The sequence below is a fragment of the Schistocerca cancellata genome, chromosome 5, assembly GCF_023864275.1.
Source record: "Schistocerca cancellata isolate TAMUIC-IGC-003103 chromosome 5, iqSchCanc2.1, whole genome shotgun sequence".
Classification (NCBI taxonomy): Eukaryota; Metazoa; Arthropoda; class Insecta; order Orthoptera; family Acrididae; genus Schistocerca; species Schistocerca cancellata.
This window is the reverse complement of record NC_064630.1, coordinates 589,725,533-589,746,659: the sequence shown is the minus strand read 5'-3', so window position 1 is coordinate 589,746,659 and position 21,127 is coordinate 589,725,533. Positions and strand designations below refer to the sequence as shown.

The 21,127-nt window shown below is 37.3% G+C and overlaps 1 protein-coding gene across 1 annotated transcript in view; it reads left to right on the top strand.

Annotated features, from left to right (window-relative positions):
- The window catches only part of LOC126188961 (laminin subunit alpha), a 364,582-nt gene that overhangs the window by 178,831 nt on the left and 164,624 nt on the right, over positions 1-21,127 (top strand). Inside the window, exons 24-26 of the mRNA XM_049930722.1 lie at positions 8,154-8,318; positions 10,841-11,078; positions 14,226-14,463. Of these exons, the coding sequence (XP_049786679.1) occupies positions 8,154-8,318; positions 10,841-11,078; positions 14,226-14,463 (641 nt within the window). The remainder of the gene's footprint in view (positions 1-8,153; positions 8,319-10,840; positions 11,079-14,225; positions 14,464-21,127) is intronic.

Below are 21,127 nucleotides of genomic sequence, written 5' to 3'. Positions count from 1 at the left end.
ATGCAGTGAGCAGAGATACACACATGAAGTGATGACTTCTGTCTCATAATGAAGAGATGTTTCTGGATGCTATGGCTGCTCACTGACTGTTGCTGCTGGCCAGCCAATGGTTGTATTGACAAGTGTCTTTGTGTGCTGTGGCCCCTCTATCCTCTGGCACAGTCCATGATAGGTGGTTTCAACCTTTATCATCAGCACATTGTTGCCCATGGCAGTTGACTCTGAAAGTGGTAATTTTTTTTCTTAGTTAATGTACTCATAGAACACCCCTCCCAACAATGGCATATGGAAAGCTCAATGTCTGCACAGCCTCAGAAATGGACTCCCCTACTATTACTGGTGCAGATGACCAGATAAAGGTCTCCCTGATTGTTGGTAGAGTACAAACTTTAAAGTTATGCTTCCAAGCTCCTTGTTGCTTATTTCTTGTCCTTTCCATTGGCTGTCCTACAGTTTCTGTTGTATTTGTCTGTTTCCTTGCTATGTGGTAAGTTCTTAGTTTCACACAAAGTGTGGCCCCTGGTGGAGTTTAGTTGCTGCACCCTCTACATCTACATCTATACTCTGCAAACCATTTATTAGGGTTTCTTTGTGTTCCATTCATGTAAGGAGCACGAGAAGAATGATTGTTTGAATGCCTCTGTGCATTCAGTAATTATTCTGATCTTACCCTCGATATTTATGGGGTTTTTGTATATTCGTAGAGTCATCATTTAAAGCCAGTTCTTGAAACTTTGTTAATAGATTTTCTTGGGGTAGCTTATGTCTATCTTCAAGAGTCTTAAGCATCTCTGTGATACTCTCCCACAGATCAAACAAACCAGAGACCATTCATGCTGCCATTCTGTGTGTATTTTCTAAGTCCCCTTTGAGTCCTATTTGGTACTGGTGTCACACACTTGAGCAATATTCTAGAACCAGTTGCATGAGTGATTTGTAAGCAATCTCCTTTGCAGACTGGTTGCATTTCCTCAGTACTCTGCCAATAAACTGAAGTCTACCAACTGCTCTACCCACAGCTGAGCCTGTGTGATCATTCCATTTCATATGCCTACAAAGTGTTATGTCCAACAATGTAGGAAAAGATAGATTGTTACTTACCATAAAGAAGAAACCTCAAGTTGCAGACAGGCATGATTTAAAGACACTTACATATAGCTATTGACCACAGCCTTCATCAGTAAAGAGAGGCACACACATACACGACATTCACATACACACACACACATACAAGCAAGCACACTTGACTGCTGACTCCATCATCTTGGGCTGGAATCCAGGTATTTGTATAAGTTGGCTGATTCCAACATTGACCCATTGATTTTATAGTCATAGGATACTACGTTTTTTTCATATTGTGAAATGCACAATTTTACATTTCTGAATATTTAAAGAAAGTTGCCAATCTTTGAACCAGTTTGCACTCTTATCAAGATCTGACTGAATATCTAAGCAACTTCTTTTAGACAGTACTTCATCATAGATAACTGAATCATCTGCAAAACATCTGAGGTTACTATTAATATTGTCTGCAAGGTCAGTAATATATGACATGAACAACAAAGGTCCCAACACACCTCCCTAGGGCACACGTGAAGTTACTTCTACATCTGATGATGACTCTCCATTCAAGATAACATGTTACGTCCTCCCTAGCTAAAAGTTGTCAATCCAGTCACAAATTTCACTTGCTACCCGATATGATAATACTTTTGACAATAAGCATAGGTGTGGTACTTAGTCAAATGCTTTTTGGAAATCAAGAAATACTGCATTTACCTGACTGCCTTGTTCCAAAACTTTCAGTAAATCATGCAAGAAAAGTGCAAGCTGGGTTTCGTATGATTGGTGTTTTTGGAATCCATGCTGGTTGGCATGGAGGAGGTCATTCTGTTCAAGATACCTCATTATGTTTGAAATCAGAATATGTTCTTAGATTCTGCAGCAAATCAATATCAAGGATACTGGACGGTAGTTTTATGGATCACTTCTACTACCTTTCTTGAAGATGGGCATAACGTGCACTTTTTCCAAGAATGGGGCATGGTCTTTTGTTTGAGGGATCTATGATAGATTATCGTTAGAAGAGGGGCTACCTCAGCTGCACATTCACTGTAGAACCTGACAGGGATTCCATCGGGTCCTGGAGCTTCGTTCAATGTTAACAATTTCAGCTGTTTCTCTACACCACATACTTATCATTAATATTTCAGTGGTAGGAGGATAAAATTGGGGCAATTTACCCAGGTTTTTCTTTGTAAAGGGACATTCAGAAACAGAGTTAAGGATTTCAGCTTTCGATTTGCTACCCTCAATTTCAGTTCCTGTCTCATTCGCTAAGAACTGGACACGAACTTTGGTGCCACTAACAGCCTTTACATATGATCGGAATTTCTTTGGGTTTTGTGAAATATCATCTGACAATATTCTGTTATGGAAGTCACTGAAGGCATCACCCCTTACTCTCTTGACAGTCAAACACATTTCATTCAGCATCTCTCTGTCTGTTGCCCTATATTTTACACCTATTATGCAGCAATCTCTGTTTCTCTAGAAGTTTCTTTACAGTGACTGTGTACTTTGGAGATTGCCTACCATTATGAACTGTTCTACTGGGTACATATCTATCCAGTGCATGGTCAGCTGTTCCATTAAACTTGAGCCATAGTTGCTCCACATGCTTCTGCCCTTTGCTGAAAGTTTCAATTTTCTAGTTTGCTAAACATATAAATCTTTCTGCTTGTTTCAGTTGTCCTCTGTAATTTGGTAATCATTGTTTCCACAACTGTGCCATGGTCACCGATACCAGTTTTGATGTGGACATTCTCAAAGAGGTCAGACTTATTTGTTGCCATTAGCTCCAGGATATTTCATCATGAGTGGGGTTCCTAAATATCTGTTCTAGGTAGTTTTCAGAGAAGGCATTTAGTACAGTTTCACAGTATATCTTATCACACTCACCTCTAACAAATCTGTAATTTTGTTCAGTTACTTCAGGAGTTGAGTCTGGTGGGTGATAGAAGGATCCAATTATCATGTTATGCCCACCCCTGAGATTGAGTGTTGCCAAAACAGTCTCATATGCAACTTTGATTTCTATCTCAGTGGATTTGAGTTTCTTGTCTGCTGCGACAAATACATCACCTCCATTTACCATTTGCCTGTCATTTCTATATACACTCAAATTTTTCCCAAAAATCTCACTGCTGTCAGTTTGAGGTTTCAACCAGGGTTCTGTACCCAGTATTATGTGAGCTTCATTGCTCTTCAGGAGCACTTCAAACTCTGGCACTTTGATGTGAATGCTTCAGCAGTTTACCGTTAGGATATTAATACCATCACCTGTGGGAGGCATTTCTTTCAGTCTGATACTTCTTGGTTTCCTACAGCTGTCATTATCTGGTTTGGAGTGGGAGTCTCCTAACCTAAAAGACCCTTGTGCACATCCGTCACACAGTCAGCTACCTGACTAGCAGTCTCTGACATGTAGTGCACATCTGACCCATTTAGGGGGACCCTACAGTTCTCAACTCTGTGGTGCAACTCCAGGAAGCCACAGCCTAGCTTGTCACAGAACCTTTGAAGTCTCAGGTTCAGCCCTTCTCCCAAGCACATGAATTTGTCTGGTTGTAGAGAGCTGCACAGCCTGACAAAACCTCTCATTGATGGGAGGCACTTGGGTGACATTCATCTGATGAAAATTCTTATGGCAGTTGCTTCATGAGATGGAGGTCCCTGTTTTGTAAGATAGCAGGTTTCATATATGTGTCTCCACTGCATTGTGCCACACCCGTATGACATACTCAGAGATAGCATGCAGCAGTGTGGATTGTAATGTTACTCTGAGATGTGGCAGTGTTGTCCATGGTTTGAGTAATGACTAAAGTAATCAAAGTCTTTTCATTGCTTTTCTGTCAATGTCAGCCACATGCTATATCCAAGTAAGCCAACTGTCGATGGTTACTTTCAACATTGTTATGGATGAACACTGTTCAGTCTACTGAAGAAGAGGCTGTAACATGAGCATAGAGGGCCAAATGCCCACTGTCTGTCCTTGGCATGGCTGCTGTTGTCTTCAACATGTCCAGAGGTTATAAGATATATAGAATTGGGCTGTGTATAGAACCCTGAGATACTCCTGCTCAGATGTGACAATTTGTCAAGGTTTCTTCTGCCCTGAATGGAAACTCTTTCCTTCCATATATGTTTATGGGATGCACATGTGTGGCAGATCAACCCTATTACCAGGAGTGTGTAGTGGAGCCCATTATGCCACACAGAGAGAAACACTCTTGAAATGTATAGGAATACTTCCCAAAAGTACTCCTTCCACTTGATACTGTCAAGTGAATCCTCCACAATGGAAAGGAGTTGATGTATCATCGTGTGTTCTTTTCAGTATCTGAGTTGTTTGTTGGAAGCAGCTGTTCTGACTGTATGTGTTGCAAAAGTGATTTGAGCATAGTCACTCGAAGACTATGCTTAGTGCCAGGAGCAAACTTGTCGGTTGATAACTCATTGGCTGCCTTGGGTCTTTCCCAGTCTTTTGGATAATGATTTCTGCATGCTTCCGCACCTCTGGGTACCTCCCACTGTTGAAAATATGGTTGAAAACTACTGTGGCTGGTGGCATCTGGCAGAATAAGTTCATTTGTGACCAGTTTGAGGTCATATGACTTCCAGTTGATGAGGTAGAGGAGTTAGTTGGCAATCTCTTCTGCATGGACTTTGTCGGTCAGATCAATTTCCTCATTATCAGCCAGGCATACTGAAAGTAGTTGTTCAATGATTTTGATGTGTGCTGGGTCTGTTAAGGCTTGGACTGGAGTAACATTCGCTTTGAACACATCAGACAGTTTTTTGGCTTTAGCATCCCATTCACTGACCTTGGCTTGCCTGACCTGGAGTAATGGTATCCTATGATGATGCTTGAGAAAGATGCCTGTGGCTTTCCTGTTGGTTCTGTCATTAATATGGAGGATGGTAATCCAGTTTGCCAATTTCTGGTTCCAATGATCTTCCATGGCAGATTTTATCTCCCATTACATCCTGTTCACCATCCTCTTGGTTTCAGTGTTCTTGACCATCTTCCATTTACTCAACAAATGGTTCTTTTGTTATGTCTGGTGGCAGCTGTTTGGAATGATCAAGTGGGTTGGTCGTGTAAGGAGGAGTGGCCACTAGCATGGCGTCCAGCACACACTCTTGGCTACGTCAGTGTCCTATGGTCTATGACATACTCAGTTGATGTTGCAGATGTGCAGATCTTATTACCAAAATTGCACTTGATCAATGCCTATTGTTGTACAGAAAGGTTAGATGATAGCACTGTGCACATGCATGCTGTGACAATGTGGACACTTCATTCTTTAATGTCACGTTGAGAATGTCTAGCTGTAAGCGGAGAACTTCTGTGAAGTTTAGAAGGTAGGAGATGAGGTACTGGCAGAAGTAAAGCTGTTAGTCATTCTTAGATAGCTCAGTTTATAGAGCACTTGCCAATGAAAGGCAAAGGTGCCAAGTTTGAGGCTTGGTCTGGCACACAGTTTTAACCTGCCAGGAAGTTTTATATTGGTGCACACTCTGCTGCTGGATGAAAATTTCATTCTGGCTGTAAGCTGTTTGTAGGGTACATCATTGGCCTACAAGGGCAAGCAACAGTGATGCCTAGTTGTTCTGTGCCACAGAGAAGCTGTCTTCTGTGACTGTCATGCTAGGAGCTGTACAAGATCTGATTTCCAGAGACACTCTCTCTGTAGTACAGTCTCTAATTCAAATGGTCATCAATGGATTTCTCTTTCATCAGAGAAACATGTGTCTTTCTTAAAAGTCACCAGGTTCATTTTCTCTGATTTTTTTGAAGATAATTTCAGTTGTGTTCCTGTGTATGTGTAAAGTCAGCCCTAACAGGAACTGTTAATGGCCTGTTTTACGAAATGTCAAGCATCAATGTAAAAAGCCATTTTTACTCTTATTATTGACAAAATAGTGTCCAAATTGCAGTTTTGTGTTTACTTTTGATCTATCTTGGATTAATCCAGTAAGGGCACACCTAGTGTCTTCAAGGGATGTGACTATTGCTAATGAGTGAAAATGAATGTGATATGAGGCATTGTAACCAACCAGTCGAGGTATAATTTCTGTATATTTTGAATTATGCAGTAGGACCTAGACGCTTTCTATAGAGCTTTAATTTTTATGTTTCATAATCTGAAAGTAGCCTCTAAAACCTGAAACCAGTCATGGCCGTCTGTGTCATATCACAGATCTTGATAAAGTGAACAGTCAGTTTCATGCCAAATTAGTTTGGTGTTGTATTACAGTTCAGGGACATTTATTGACAGAAACAGCAAGAATAATCAGTGATCCCAGCAGCAAGTGGCTGTGGCTACCATGGATCATGTTTCTGACTTTACAGTTCCTTCACACATCATTTTGTCTACAATGAGGACCAATATTAACACTGGGTACTAACATAAAACACAGTGTGAGCAGTTTTTGCCTGAAATGACTCCACATATAAATCACAAAAAGAAAACTGGAAATATATTCAAAACTGTCAGAGAAAAGTCATATGATGACTCTTCAGGGATATTCAGTGTATTTTGGTATGTCAGCCCACAATGACTGCTTCTGCATCTACATCTACTTAATTTGTTCCACTTCTTTGTTCTTTTCTCGCAAGATTTCTTCTGTGGTCTACTGCATAAAGATAATGGAACTAGTAATTGTCTGTCAAATGAGCTAGATTTCTTGATATTTGAAGAAATACTTGATTTCACAATAAAAATTAATTTATTTTTGGAACATCACATCAGTAGAAGTGAGAGTGCACTGAAGTTAATATTGCACTTCAGCTACATTGCAGTAGAAGTGAATCATTACCTGTTCATGTAGACAGCAATTTGAGTCAGTCTCCACCTTTCTGGTTTTGATTTTTGTAATTGTAATTAAGACTATAGGCTAATTTGAACCATGATAACAGTGTGCCATGATCTGATCCATATAAACAGTCATGTGAGTGGTTTAGTATTTATCATGTAATAAGTTTTATCCATAACAGCTAAATTATATAATCTGTTAGTATCTAAAAGAAAACAAAAGTTATGGCTTTCTGTGGCCAGGAGCCAACTTCCAAACAGGTAATATTAAATGATCAGAAAATAGAAAGAGTAAACTTGTTCAAAATCTTTAGGAAATGGTGTCTCATTCATAAGATAAATAGACATATGAAAGAAAGTAGAAAGATTTAATTACATTAAGGTAACAAACTATAGAACTCTCAGAACTAAATTAAGACAGGAAACACTGCTTAAGTTTTACAAAATGATACGGGTGACCAACTGTGACATAGGGAAGTGAACCATGGACTGTAACAGGAAGAAATGAACAAAGAATACAAGTATTAGAGATGTGATATGTAATAAGAGTAGCAGGGTGCACACTATGACAGGAGGAAGAAGCTGGCATCAGAGAAGACCTGGGAGTGAAAAGCTTAAATGAGCAGATTAAGGAATGCAGAAACAACTGGAAGGACCGTCTGACAAGAATGGAAAATGACAGAATACCAAATTAATGATGAATTATTATCTAATGCGCAATAGATCTTTAGGAAGACTGAGGGAAAGGTGGAAAGATCAATAATTTGAGTCAGGAGGGCATAACAGGCGAAAGCCTGAAATGTGCAGAAAGAGGAAGAGTAATAATAATAATAATAATAATAATAATAATAATAATAATAATAATTATTATTATTATTATTATTATTATAAGAAGAAGGAGGAGGAGGAGGAGGAGAAGAAGAAGAAGAAGAAAATTTACTACAAACTTTCAGTTTCTCAACTTGTAATTCATTGGCTTTGACATAAATAAATCAGCTGTATGAGGTCATTATTGACTTGTACTATTCTAAGAAAATAAGTAAAGAACAGGTGGAATAGGTTTCATTTTGTGCAGAACAAGGAGAAAAGAGAACCCGTTGCACAGTGGCATCAATTTTTGCTGTTAGTTTGCCTCTATTCACTACAAAACCTGACTGTTTACTGGATTTTTCCAGCTTATGAGTTTAATAAATAAGTAATCTTCATTTTTGTTCTCTTCTCCTGTTTTACAAGACTGTCATTAACTGGATTATTTGTTAATTTTCTTTGCAGAACACAGCAGAATGCTTTTGCAAGAACAATGTTTATGGACAGGCTTGTGATCTATGCAAGGAAGGAACCTTCAACATTGAAGCAAAGAACCCTGATGGTTGCACCAAGTGCTTTTGTTCTGGTAAAACTACTCGTTGTACAAGCTCATATCTGTACAGAAGCCAGGTATGATTTTCTGTATCCTTGTATATTATATGTTTCAGTTTTGTGATGTACATGCTTAGAATTAGTACAATGATGCAATGAGTAATCTGATATTCAATATAAATTAATAAGGAGTTCAACAGTTTAAGCAAGATTTGGTCTCTAGCCTAACTTTATCTGAATACATGATTGTCCTGTGAGGGTGATGAGATAGGCCTGTGCTGAGTGCAGTCACAGAGGGTGCAAAAAGCTATCAAAAAACAGCGAGAAAAATAGTTTAAGAATCAATCAGGAGAGGTATCTGAGTTGTTCTTCACATTGTGGTCCCATCATCTACCTACATGAACAAACGTTTCCCCTGGCTTTTGAATGTAAACACATGCTGTTTTTGTGGTGTCCTTTGCACAGCACTATCTTTTTGTTCAAATAGAATCATAAAGAAAACACACATCTCTGGTTAAAGTGATTCATGTGGCAACAGTGCACCTGGTTCAGAGACAGCTGCTGTCTACACAGCTCTTTCATGTTCAGCAGTGGAATTCTTGCTGCTACATCATTATGATATTGCAGGACCTGAAAAAGCAGTGAATGAATGCTGAAGCAGGTATGCAGTTTGTCATTTTTGCTGAATTCTGCTAACTAAGAACTGGAGTGAGGGGCAATGGTGGAGGGGGTGGGGGTGGTGGAAGAAAAAAGAAAATGTTTCAATTGGTGCAGTCTAGTGGGTAAATAAGAAAGAATCATAGAATAAGACTTCCGTAGCTCATTGATGATATTACAAGAGTTGTAAGTCGTTATGCCTAAAGGTAGATATACTATATTCCTTTAAGTCAAACACTCATGTATACAGATGTATGCTCTGTCATTGACCAATTGACCATCGGTTGGATTGCCCAAGCTCCTGGTGTCATAGGACCATTGTAGACCCATTGTTACGTATGAAATGTTTAGTTCTTATTCTGACAAAAATCAAACTCTAATCATATGCCAAAGCAACAAAAATCTTACATTTATTTACTAATTACATTTAACCCATGTAGTTCTTGCATCAGATCTCGCTGAACAGTTGACAGTCATACCCATAAGAACATGTCGTTCATGTGCATGTGTCTAAGTGAAGTAGTCTGTTAGTTTCATTGTTAGGTCATGAACAATAAGATATACATTTTGTTTCACTCTCAGTTTTTAAATACATTTTATAAAATTTTTAATTTATTTAGTACAGTGATACATTTAATTTGTTGTGTGAAATATGCATCTTCAGTATAGTTCATTAAACTAATATTTTTCAGTAATGCTTCATTTTTATTACACCTAATCACAAATATTATTCAATTTCCTAAATTTGTTGATATTGTCATAAAAAGCTTCCGGAAGGGTAGGTTCAGGGGGGAGGGGGCACAACTATGACAGTTCTACTATGGGCACTAAATAAACTTGGCACTGCTGTGTCAAAACCTTAGTGTTCTATCCTTTTCAAGTACAAATTAGATATTTATTTGATTCAACTTGCAACATTAAGTCCCACAGAAAAGCTTTCAGAAGGGTAGGTTCATGGGAGGAGAAGGGGGCACAGCCTTGACAGTTCTGCCAGTAATTTCCAAGGCTGATTGCCTATCGAAGTTGCAGGGTCCAAACGATACGTATTGAACGTATGATTGTAAGTCGATCATGTGACTCTGGTGGCAAGCGTTATGCATATGTTTATGGTGGTCACTACAGCAACGACAAAAGAAGAGCGTTACAAAAATACTTGTAATTATAAAGGAGACGACTTACCTTACTTGTCGTTGGTGATGTTGTCAAGCTGAAGTCTTATTAGCTTGGAAAGCAGTGTTCATTTTTATATCTTCCGAAGGTTGTAAAATGATAATGTATAAAGAAATTAAATATAAGTCATTATTTTTCCTGTCCTCTGTAATCATGTACTTTTTTTCAATTTGAGTTTTAATTTTAATTTTATCAGAAAATTATCTTCACTGACAATTTTGTATCACCATGAAAATTAATGTTCTTTTCGAGTTAACATTTCTATCACATTTGTTCCTACTGAAAAATAACTGTATTATTGTCTCTATTGCAATAGAGTATAGAGGTTAAAGGCTTAACTGTAGTTTATATTGGAAACCAAGCATAACCGTTTCATAACTGTTTTTGAAAATTTGTGAAAGTAATCTTGCTCAAATTCCATCTGTTTGTTTTGGAGACTGTGTTTCTGGATTTTTTTTTCTACAATAAACTGAATAAATACTTAGAATATGTTTCTTTTAAACTTTCAATGTTACCATCTATTAAGCCTGGAAAATGCTGTCTTTAAATAGCAGGAAATCTAGTTCTCTTTATGTAAGGAATATATAATACTATTGATTTAATAAAAGTTATTGGAAAACAATAATAAATTTAGGTACATTTACTTTTGTATGTAGCACACATAAATGTGCAGATTCTCATACCATTAATGAATATACCACAATATTTATGCAATTATTCTTTCTAATGGATATTGTTTACTATTGTTATATGTAAACTGATACTTTTCAAAGGTTTCCACAATGGATGATTGGAGGTTAGCAGTAATTGATATTGAGAAAACTGTTCTCATTGATCTACTTGCTGCAGAGCCTGCACACCTAGGTGCAGGGATTGGTGCTGATCTCACACTGGAAGAAACACATGGAAAAGTTGTGTATTTTGTAGCTCCTGAACGCTATTTGGGCAATAAGTTGACAGCCTATGGGGGAGCTCTCAACTACTCTATATATTATACAACAGGACTGTCAGGTAAGCTTTGGCTTTTCAGTGTTTATCGTCTATGTGATGTCTGTCAATAACAAACTAAAAGAGCTTTAAAATGCAGATTAAACAATGATATATCATTGTTAATTTTCTTTCAACTTCCTGTGTGCCACTTATGGGATTTGTATTTGTTAGCCATTTAATTATGGAGATTTTTTGATGTGGAAAAACTGAGTAGTATAAGGTGAGTGGTTGTAATTTGCACAATAGCACTTTATGGATGATGGTTAAACTTAACCTGCTGAAAATTTTGTAACATCCAGTTATTACTGCAACTCATGGGGAAAAAAGGCTTTAATAATTTGTAATGTTTGGTTACGAATTTTAGATCTCATTTTAGGAATACATTTTTCACACGTAACATAAAACAAACTATGAATTTTTCACTTATTGGCTACAGTCTCTAGTATTTTAGAGGGACTTTGATACAACAGTATAACTTTTCAGCCATGACCTCATCAGTGACAGTACATTAAAACTTAATCTTGCTTCCTTTCCTTCTGGGGTGTGTTAAAAGAAAAAACACACTAAGTTGGACTGTTTTTTGTTGTGGAGTAGTAGAAATATTAACTGTCCTAAAGGAAAATTCAGAGGAGAAAGTAATAAATTATGAAACAGAATTGCTGGCCACAATTTAACTTCAGGAGGTGAAATGTTTAGTACTGCTCAAAGGCTCACATAAAAGTACTTCAGGTGGGCCCCTCTCATCTGGGGCTCTTGAGTGACCTGCCTTTCCTTTTTAACCTTCCCTAACATATCCCTTCTCCTCCTTGAGGAAGAAACATAACTTCCAAAAGCTAGGATAGTGTGTCACTTTTATTTTTATATGTGTCTACCTGTAGTACTAACACTTCATCTCCTAAAGGTAAGTACTGGCAAGCAAAATTTGAGCAAAAGCGACTTCTTTGTCTAATTGTGTTGGTGTGGTAAAGAAATTATGATGCAAACATACACATGTAAGACCTATCAGTAATAAATGACCTTCCCAACATAGCGTGCCCAACAAGACATGGAAAAGAAACACATACTCTCTTTCTCTTGGATGGCACTGAACAAGATGGAACATTGTTCAAGATGTTACTGGTATTTGGGAGAATCGGTACTGAAATATCTACCTGGCCGTGCAGTATTAGGCTTTCTATGATTTCTCAGAACTCTTTAAGGCAGGTGTCATTATGATTCTTTTGAAATGAACATAGCGGATTTCCTTCCCCAATCTGATCTTGTTCTTCATCTTAAATGATCTGGTCATTGATGAGATGTTAAACCCTAATGTCCCTTCCTTATTGGATGGAATTACTGTGAATTACTCCTCACAATACTGTGTCCATCAAACTAGCTGCTTGGATTGCCACATGCAAAGAAAGAGACAGATAAGAAAAATATGTTAAAAAGTAATGAAGAACTCAATTGTTGTGAGGAAAATTAAAATAGAAAAAGTTGCAATAAATTTCTATATTTTGAGCAAAGTTATCTTGAGATCACTGTCAGTACAGGTTGCATATTAACTCTATTGAAAATATAAACTGGGTGAGGAGTATGTCATCCATGCAGCTTGTATACTCAGCAGTAATTCAGTTATTGTGCACTACTGGCACATGTATTCATGTGTTGGCAGAAATTCATTGTCATTGAGAATCATCTGTGTGAGTGAAAACAAAGGGACTTCTCATTAAAGGAGTTTCATTTTACTGATAAATACAATGTAAATTCTATAAAACTGATAAACAACAATGACAAACTGAGAACACAGAGTGCACGTGGGGTAATAGAAACAGGAGTAAACATTCATTTTAAAGATTTCAGGAAGATCAGAAGCAAAGTAAAACTTGGCTCTGTTGAGATCAAACACGTATTAGTATGCAGACGTGGTAATGGTGCATTTGGACAGAACTATAACACTGGTGTCCCTGTACAGTATCACTAAGGTCATCTCCATTAATTTTATGTCATTGAAACATATAATCAGGCTGTTGTTAAGGCATCTGGATCCATTTTGTTGGCTTCCAATTTCAAAACTGAATTGATCTATTTTTGTACAATTCTTATATTCTTTTTTATTGTGCAATGAGTTAATTATTTGTCATCATTAACTTGTGAAATATTAAATTTTAGGATGTATTATACAACAATTTTATTATTTTACTGAATATCAGGCCCTCCTATTTGGATCTTGATTTCTATGTCTGTTTCTAGGTCATAAATTATGAAATAGTCAAGAAATTAATACATTGGTACTGGCTACATTTGCCAATTTTACTAGTTTCAAAGTGACTTGGATGCATAACATTAATTTTGATTGTGAAATTAGCTGTAAGACGAAAATTGTATGTTGTACAAGCACCCAAACTTGCTCCTACAGACTGAATTGTCAAGACATCGCTCACAACATGTCCTCACAACTTCACTTCTCCCAGTGCCTCTCTTGTACTTTCCAGACTTCATAGAAGCTATTCAGCATTTCTTGCTGTACCAGAACTTCTGGAAAAAGAGTATCATACAGAAATGGCATTGCTACAGTCTAGTGGTTGCTTTTAGAATGAAACTTTTACTTTACAGCAGATTGTGTGCAACCCCTCCTAGAATATTGCTCAAGTGTGTGGGACGCTTACCGTATAGGACTAACAGGGGATATTGAAGGTATACAGAGAAGGGCAGCATGAATGGTCACAGGTTTGTCTGACCCGTGAGTGAGTGTCACAGATATGCTGAAGAAACTGAACTGGCAGATTCCTAAAAATAGAAGTAAACTATCCTGTGAATGCCTACTTACAAAGTTTCAAGAATCAGCTTTAAATGTTAACTCCAGGATAATAACACAACCCACTATGTATTGCTCCCATAGAGATCGTGAGGACAAGATAAGTGTAATTACAGGCTGCACAGAGGGATTTAAACAACTGTCCCTCTCATGCTCCAAATGTGCATGGAATGGGAAAAATCCCTAATGACTGGTACAATGGAATGCACCCTTTGCCATGCACTTCACAGTTGTGTGCAGAGTGTAGTTGTAGATTTAGATCTAGATATAGTAGATTAAAATATTTACTTGTAATTCTGTGGGTTTTTATAGGCTGTGCTAATTGTCTAACCACCTCTGGATTTATGGATGTGTTCTGTTTGCTTTACTAGGAAGTGCTGAGAGTGGTGCTGATGTGATTCTGCACAGTGGTGATACTTACTTACTGTTTTATTCTTTGGAGCAACCAGCTGCAACCATTACTTTTAAGGGCTCAGTTGATATTTTGGAGAGCAACTTTTTGCTTCCAAGTGGACTTTCTGCAACAAGAGAGCAACTCATGCAGGTTTTGCAGAATCTGCAAGGAGTTTATATCAGAGCCACTTATTGGAAAGAAAGTGTGACTAGCAGGTAATCAACGAAAATATTTAGTGTAACATTACCTTGATAGTTGTCAGTTAAAGTTTTCAGCCACCGTCTGACATAAGGAAAGAGCAGATTCACTGTACATTACCTTGGATTTAGAAACAAGAATGAGAGTTTCTCTCTTCCTAGTGTGTAGTTCATTACACCTTGAGAAAATGTGTATTACACCCAACAATACCTCATTTATGCATGTACATATCATATAAAAATTGCTTTTGTTATATTTTTAATCTTTTTAGTTAGTCTTTGATGGTCTTTACACTGATCAGAGTAACAAAATGACTAACAGCTAATTGTTTGCAGGACAGCTTCTGTAGCAACACTCAACCATTCAATGAGTTTGACTGCATCTTTTGTTCTATTCACTGTTGTCATATATTTCTGCTTCCATAAATCATGGTTACCACAGTCAGATGAGAATTGTGGTTGCTAATGTAATTTTTGTGATGGACTTTCATTGTGTGATTTTTATCTCTGTGCTAAAACTATTTTATGCAACAGAATATCTCAAGTTGGAAGCAGCAGTGAGCAGAATAGCACTAAGTCTATGACTTTCCTGCAAGGCAAAACCGGTAGTATTAATACATAACTTGTGAACGTTTTGTTTGTGTGGGCAAAAGCAAACTGACAGTATGGCCTCTTCCATGCCTAACTGTCAAACACTTTGTTATTCAGATCCAGGTATAGAAACTTGTAGTCTGAAATTAAATTACACTGTAATAGATAAAAGGCTTTATCGAGTATTACCCACAGAGAATGAAAGCAGTTAGTCACTACACAAAGAAATCTGTAGCCATTATTCTATTTAAAGTAATGGTAGCTTGAAAATAACAATGAATAATACATACATACAATGGATGAGAGGAATGTACAAATTTAATTTACAGAATATGAACAACACATGGGGTGTAGTTACGTGGCATAGATACAAATTGCTACAAATTATTAACAGATGTCACACAATGTTATGATCTTTGAAGTAAAATTTTTGGATAGATGCTCTTGTTTTTAGGACCTAATACAAGTATCTGAGACTATTTCTTGCTGCCTTACTGAATGAGTAATACTGTGTTGTTAATAATGGGATGATGTGTTCAGAGAAATAGAACTAGATTAGTAAATATCACATTAAATGGATAAGTAAGATTGAAATTATATCATGATAATGCTGGAATGTAAGTTACACATAAAAACATTTTGAGCTTAGTATTTTATCACTTCTGATTAGTGACAAGTCACTTTTTCATCAATGCTGTAGGAGAAGCCAATAATTGTTATGTACTGTAGATTCCATTTTGGAAGATTGGTGTTGACATAATACTTTATTCTTTGGAAGCAGAGCACTGAAAAAAATAGCAATTGGTGAAGTGCACTTTCTTAATCAGGGTTCTCATTCCAGATAAGATCATCATTTCTTTTTTCACAAATGTGAATATTAGTAGTTGGTACTGAAAAATCCTGGTGTGACACGAGGATGCAGATACATTTGCAAAGATTGTTGAATAGTAGTGTTAGGATTTTAAATTCTTTTAGTAATTAAATATTATTAAATATATAATATTATTGTAGGCATGGCTATAAAAAATTATATATATGAAATTTTAGTGTTTATAGGAGACAAACAAAGCACTTCTTTTATGTGACAAAAATGTCACAGGTGTGCACTGCCTCCCCACTAGGTCTCCATGAATGTTTTGACACCAGTGCTTTTTAGAGGCAGCATTCGAAATTCTATGCAACGAGTATTGTTTTAGAGTTATTGCTTTTTGTGGGAGGAGAGGAAGCATTTGGTGTACAAGTCGCTGATAGACACTCCTGAAGAGCTAGTTGCCTGTTTGACTGGAGCTGCAGCCATTATTTGTGAAACTCCTGGTTGTTTTGAAGAAGTTAGACAGTCAGTCACACACAAAAGCCAGCTGTACATTAATGTAAATGAATGATATTTTCATGAACATCTCATGACAGTTTTAACACAGTCTCTGAATTTCTCTAGTGTTAAAACATCAATGGATCCCTAACGGGGAAATGGTGTAGCTGTAACATTTTTGCCACATAAAGGAAGTGTTTCTTTTTATCTCCTCTAAACATTCTTAATATTTTTATACACTTTTATTACACACTGAAAATATTATCAACTCTAGGCACATAGGCATAGTTACACCTGCAAGTATATCTTGTTCCTGCATCACAGCATCCTCTAATGTAGTAAATATAATATCATCCCTTCTCCTACCTCTCTACCTCTCTCTCCCTCTCTCTCTCTCTCTCTCTCTCTCACACACACACACACACACACACACACACACACACACACGCACACGCACACGCACAAAAGTGAAATTTGTGACTCGATTGAGGATGTTTTGGTAGAGAGGATGCAGGTAGTTACCTTGGATAGAGAGTCATCAACAGATGAAGTAACTTTGAGTGTGTCCCAGGGAAGTGTGTTGGTACACTTTCTTTTCATGTTTATATTACTGACCTTGAGGACAATATTAATAGCACGTTCAGAGTTTTTGCAGATGCAGTTATTTGTAATGAAGTACTATCTGAAAGAAGCTGCACAAATATTGAGTCAGAACTTGATAAGATTTAAAAGTGGTGCAAAGATTGGCATCTTGCTTTAAATATTCAGAAATCTAAAATAGTACACTTCACAAAATGTAAAAAAAAGAAAAAAAATAGCATTATGTGATTTAATATCAGTGAGTCACAGTCAGAATTGGTCAACCCATATTTGGGAGTAAAAATGTCTAGGGATATGAAATAGATTGATCACATAGTTTCAGTTGTAGGCAAAGCAGGTGGCAGACTGCGACTCATTGGTAGAATCTGAGCAAGCTCAATCAATCTACAAAGAAGGCTGCACACGAAATATTTGTGTAACCCAACTTAGAATATTGCTCAGCAGTGTGGGATGCATACCAAAGAGGACTAAAGGGGATATTGAACGGATACTTCCTGCAAAGAAGGGCAGCACAAATGGCCACAAGTTTGCTTGGTTCATGTCACGAAGATGCTGGAAGAACTGAACTGATATATGCTTGAAGATAGATACAAACTATCCCATGAAAATCTACTTAGAAAATTTCTTGACCCTATTTTAACGGATGGGTCTAGGAATATCTTAAAACCTCATATGACTCCCTTATGGACTGCAAAGACAAGATTAGACTGGCTACATCATGCACAAAGTATTTAAGTAATCTCCCTTCCCGTGATTCATACATGAATGGAATTGGTGAAAGCTCTAATAACTGGTATAATTGGGCATGACCTCTGCCATCCTCTTTGCAGTGGTTTGCAGAGTATAGGTGCACAGTATTGCTCAAGAGGATTTTGTAGGGAAAATAAATTCAGGAAACAAACTATTTAGGAGAAAATTTAAATGAAAGACTTAATTGCCAAATCTCCATAATTGTACTGTATTTTCTTATACATATTACACAATTTTAGTCTTTGCATGAATAATAAAACACAGATGTACATATTACATAGTCTCAAAAGTATTTTGTTAAAATGAAAGAAATGAAAAACAATATGAAGTCTTGATCCATGATGTTCTTGGGGTAATACTTGGCTGCATAGCCCTTTGCATGTGTTACTGCAGCACATCTGGATATCATAGAATGCATAAATTTGACCAGTCACACCTGAGGAGTCTTCTTCTATTGCTCATACAATTCTTTGTAGGAAGCCTCCTTGTTGGTGCAGTTTTGTTGGCGAACACATCTATCCAGTATGCCCAGAAGATAATTTGTGGTGTTTTAAATCTATACTTCGGCATTTAAATACTTTTACTTTGTGGTGCTTCAGAACTGTCTTCACATGGCTAGAAGTGTGCTTCAGATAATTGTCATGCTGGAATTGCCAATTATGAGGCATATTTAGTCTTCCGTGAGGTATCATGTGATCTGTTAATATTTCACCATACTTCAGAGTATTGATCGCCCCAAGAATTTTAATGAGAGGACCTATACCACTTTGTGAGAAACAGTCCCACACCATGGTATCACCTCCACAGTGCTTCATGGTGGGTACTTGGTACTTTCTGTTGTTCCTCTTGTTTTTTGACCATCAAACATGCCGTATACTGTCTAAGAAGGAGAGATTACACTTGCATTATCACTCCATAGAATTTGTGACCAGTCTTCAGTGGTCCATGACACATACTTCTTATCAAACTGTAGTCTGGCTTTCCTATTTTTCACACTTATCATAGATTTTTGTGAAGGTCGATTGCCATTCAGATCTATTGCTGTGAAGCAACATTTGGCTGTCGAAACATGGACCTTCACCCCACATTTTACCTATACATCATCATATATTTTCCAGGCTGACGTTTTGAGTTCTGCCATTGATTGGCAATCACTTCATGAATTGTTCTTTATTGTCCCTCTTTTTTCTGAAGCTGGGCGCAGACACTCGCAAGCTTTTGCGAGATGGCAAACACCTTCACAGTGAAGGACTGACTTAGGCCTTGACTCACTGCTGTTAAGTTGTCTGAAATATACTGAATATTCTTTAGTTTTAGGAACTGCTGTAAGTTGCTAAAGACACAGCTTATCTCAATGCTTGCTCAATGTACATAAAGGATTTGCTATAACCCTGTCTCATTCCCTTCTCATATCTACCACTTTCATGTCCTTTAACTCTTATAACTGCAGTCTGATGGATGGACAAGTTTTTGGTAATTTTTCACTACATGTATTTTATCCCCATTACCTTCAGAATTTCAAAGACTCGAAGAGTCAGTCAGTAACACCGAAACCTTTCTCTAAATATGTAAATGCTATTAATGTAGGTTTGCCTTTCTTCAGTCTATCTTTGAAGATAAGTGATTGGGTCAGTGTGGCTTTGCTGGATCCTTCATTTCTCCAGAACCCAAAGTGCTCTTCCCTAAGGTAAGCTGCTACCAGTTTTTCAAATGTCCTGTAAATAATTAGTGTCAGTATTTTGCAAACATGCCCTATTAAATGGGTAGTTTGGTAATATCCACACCTGTCAGCAGGGCAACACTTCAATGTTGTGTAATAGACTGATATATGAGTTATCTTACATCTATAGATAAAGTTTTGGCAATTGAGGTCGCACACAGATTTAATTTGAAGAAATCAGAAGTGCTGGAGGAATAACTGTGACACCGATTTGGCCAACCACTATAAGGGGAAGGAAGCAGTAAGCAGGAAGCTGATTTTGTCATGCTACCAACTGTGGGAATGTAAATGTGTACCTTGAATTTTGATGAATGTGTACCACATTTAAACTACAGCTAGTGTGAATTCATTTGTTATTATAATTGAAATTTCTTTAAAATAGGACATATACTCAGCAGCAGCATACATTACTACAGGAGGCAAATTAATGCTAATAAAAATATGTTCCCACAGAACATTTGAAATGAAGCACTACAAATGAACATGAGCTTCAACAACACTGCTAAAGCTGCTTCTGTATTACATCACTGATAGTTTTCAAGTTTGACTACAATGTTAACACAAAATGGTATGATTTGTGCTGATTCAGCTGAAGGGAGCTGAGAGGACAACATGTTGTTTCTTTCAGTTTGCTTATATTGTTAGTGCTGTAAGAACTGTAAACTGTAGCAGTTGATAATGGATGCAAATTACAGTTGTGACTCTGTTGATAAAAATGTTCGTGGCTCACTATTGGTCCATACAACTCTAATTCTAAGTGATTCATGGAGCAGAGGCAACAAACAACTGTGCACTTGGAAGAAAATTTGGTGTCACAGAAGCAAATGTTGGCAGATGATATTAGATAAGGAATAAATTAAATGATGCCATTCCTATGTGCTGAAATTTCAGGGGTCTAAAGCAGGTAATGTTTTGTGAATTGGAGTACCAGGTTTTTAAGTAAGTGCAAGAGAAACACAATGAAATCTTCCTGAATGATGGCATTAGAGATAAAGAGGAATTTTCCAACTGCATATGTCACAGAATTCAAAGCAAGTACTGGCTGATGTATGAGGATGATGAAGAGGGTGGGGTTTTGTTGTGACACAGAATGAAGCTAACTCAGGGACTCTGTGCTTTGTATGATGAAAAACAATGTATCTATCAGCATCATATAATCAATCTAATGAAACACGATGACTGGTTGGTAGGTAATATGAGAAATGTTGATCAGACACCTGTTAATTTGATATGTTGTCAATGTTGCTATCGATGTGGAGGGCATTAAGAATGTTCCTGTAAAAAGTTCCAGTAATGAAAAGGCTAGAATAACAGCAAGACTGAGTGTACTGTCAGATGAAGGAAAACTCTCCCCGTATTTGATTTATCTTTAGACGCCAAGAAAACGGATGGATGACAAAGGACCTGATTGGTTGAAGATTGCTTGGAACAGAAATTTTGGCTCTTTGCTTAACAGAAGGAAAATATTGGTACTGGATTCTGTCAGGGGATATCTCATCCTAGAAGTTAAGAATCTAATAGCAAAGAACAATACAACCTGGTAATAATTCATTGCAGCATGACCTCACAACTATGAGTCATGAAAATAGACCTTTTAAGGCTTGACTTTGACAGCTTTACAGTGGGTGACTTCGTCAAGGAGACCATTCCCTCATTCCATGGGGGAAGTTAAAGAAGCACTCGACATCCGAGCTGGGCCAGTGGATCCTTAG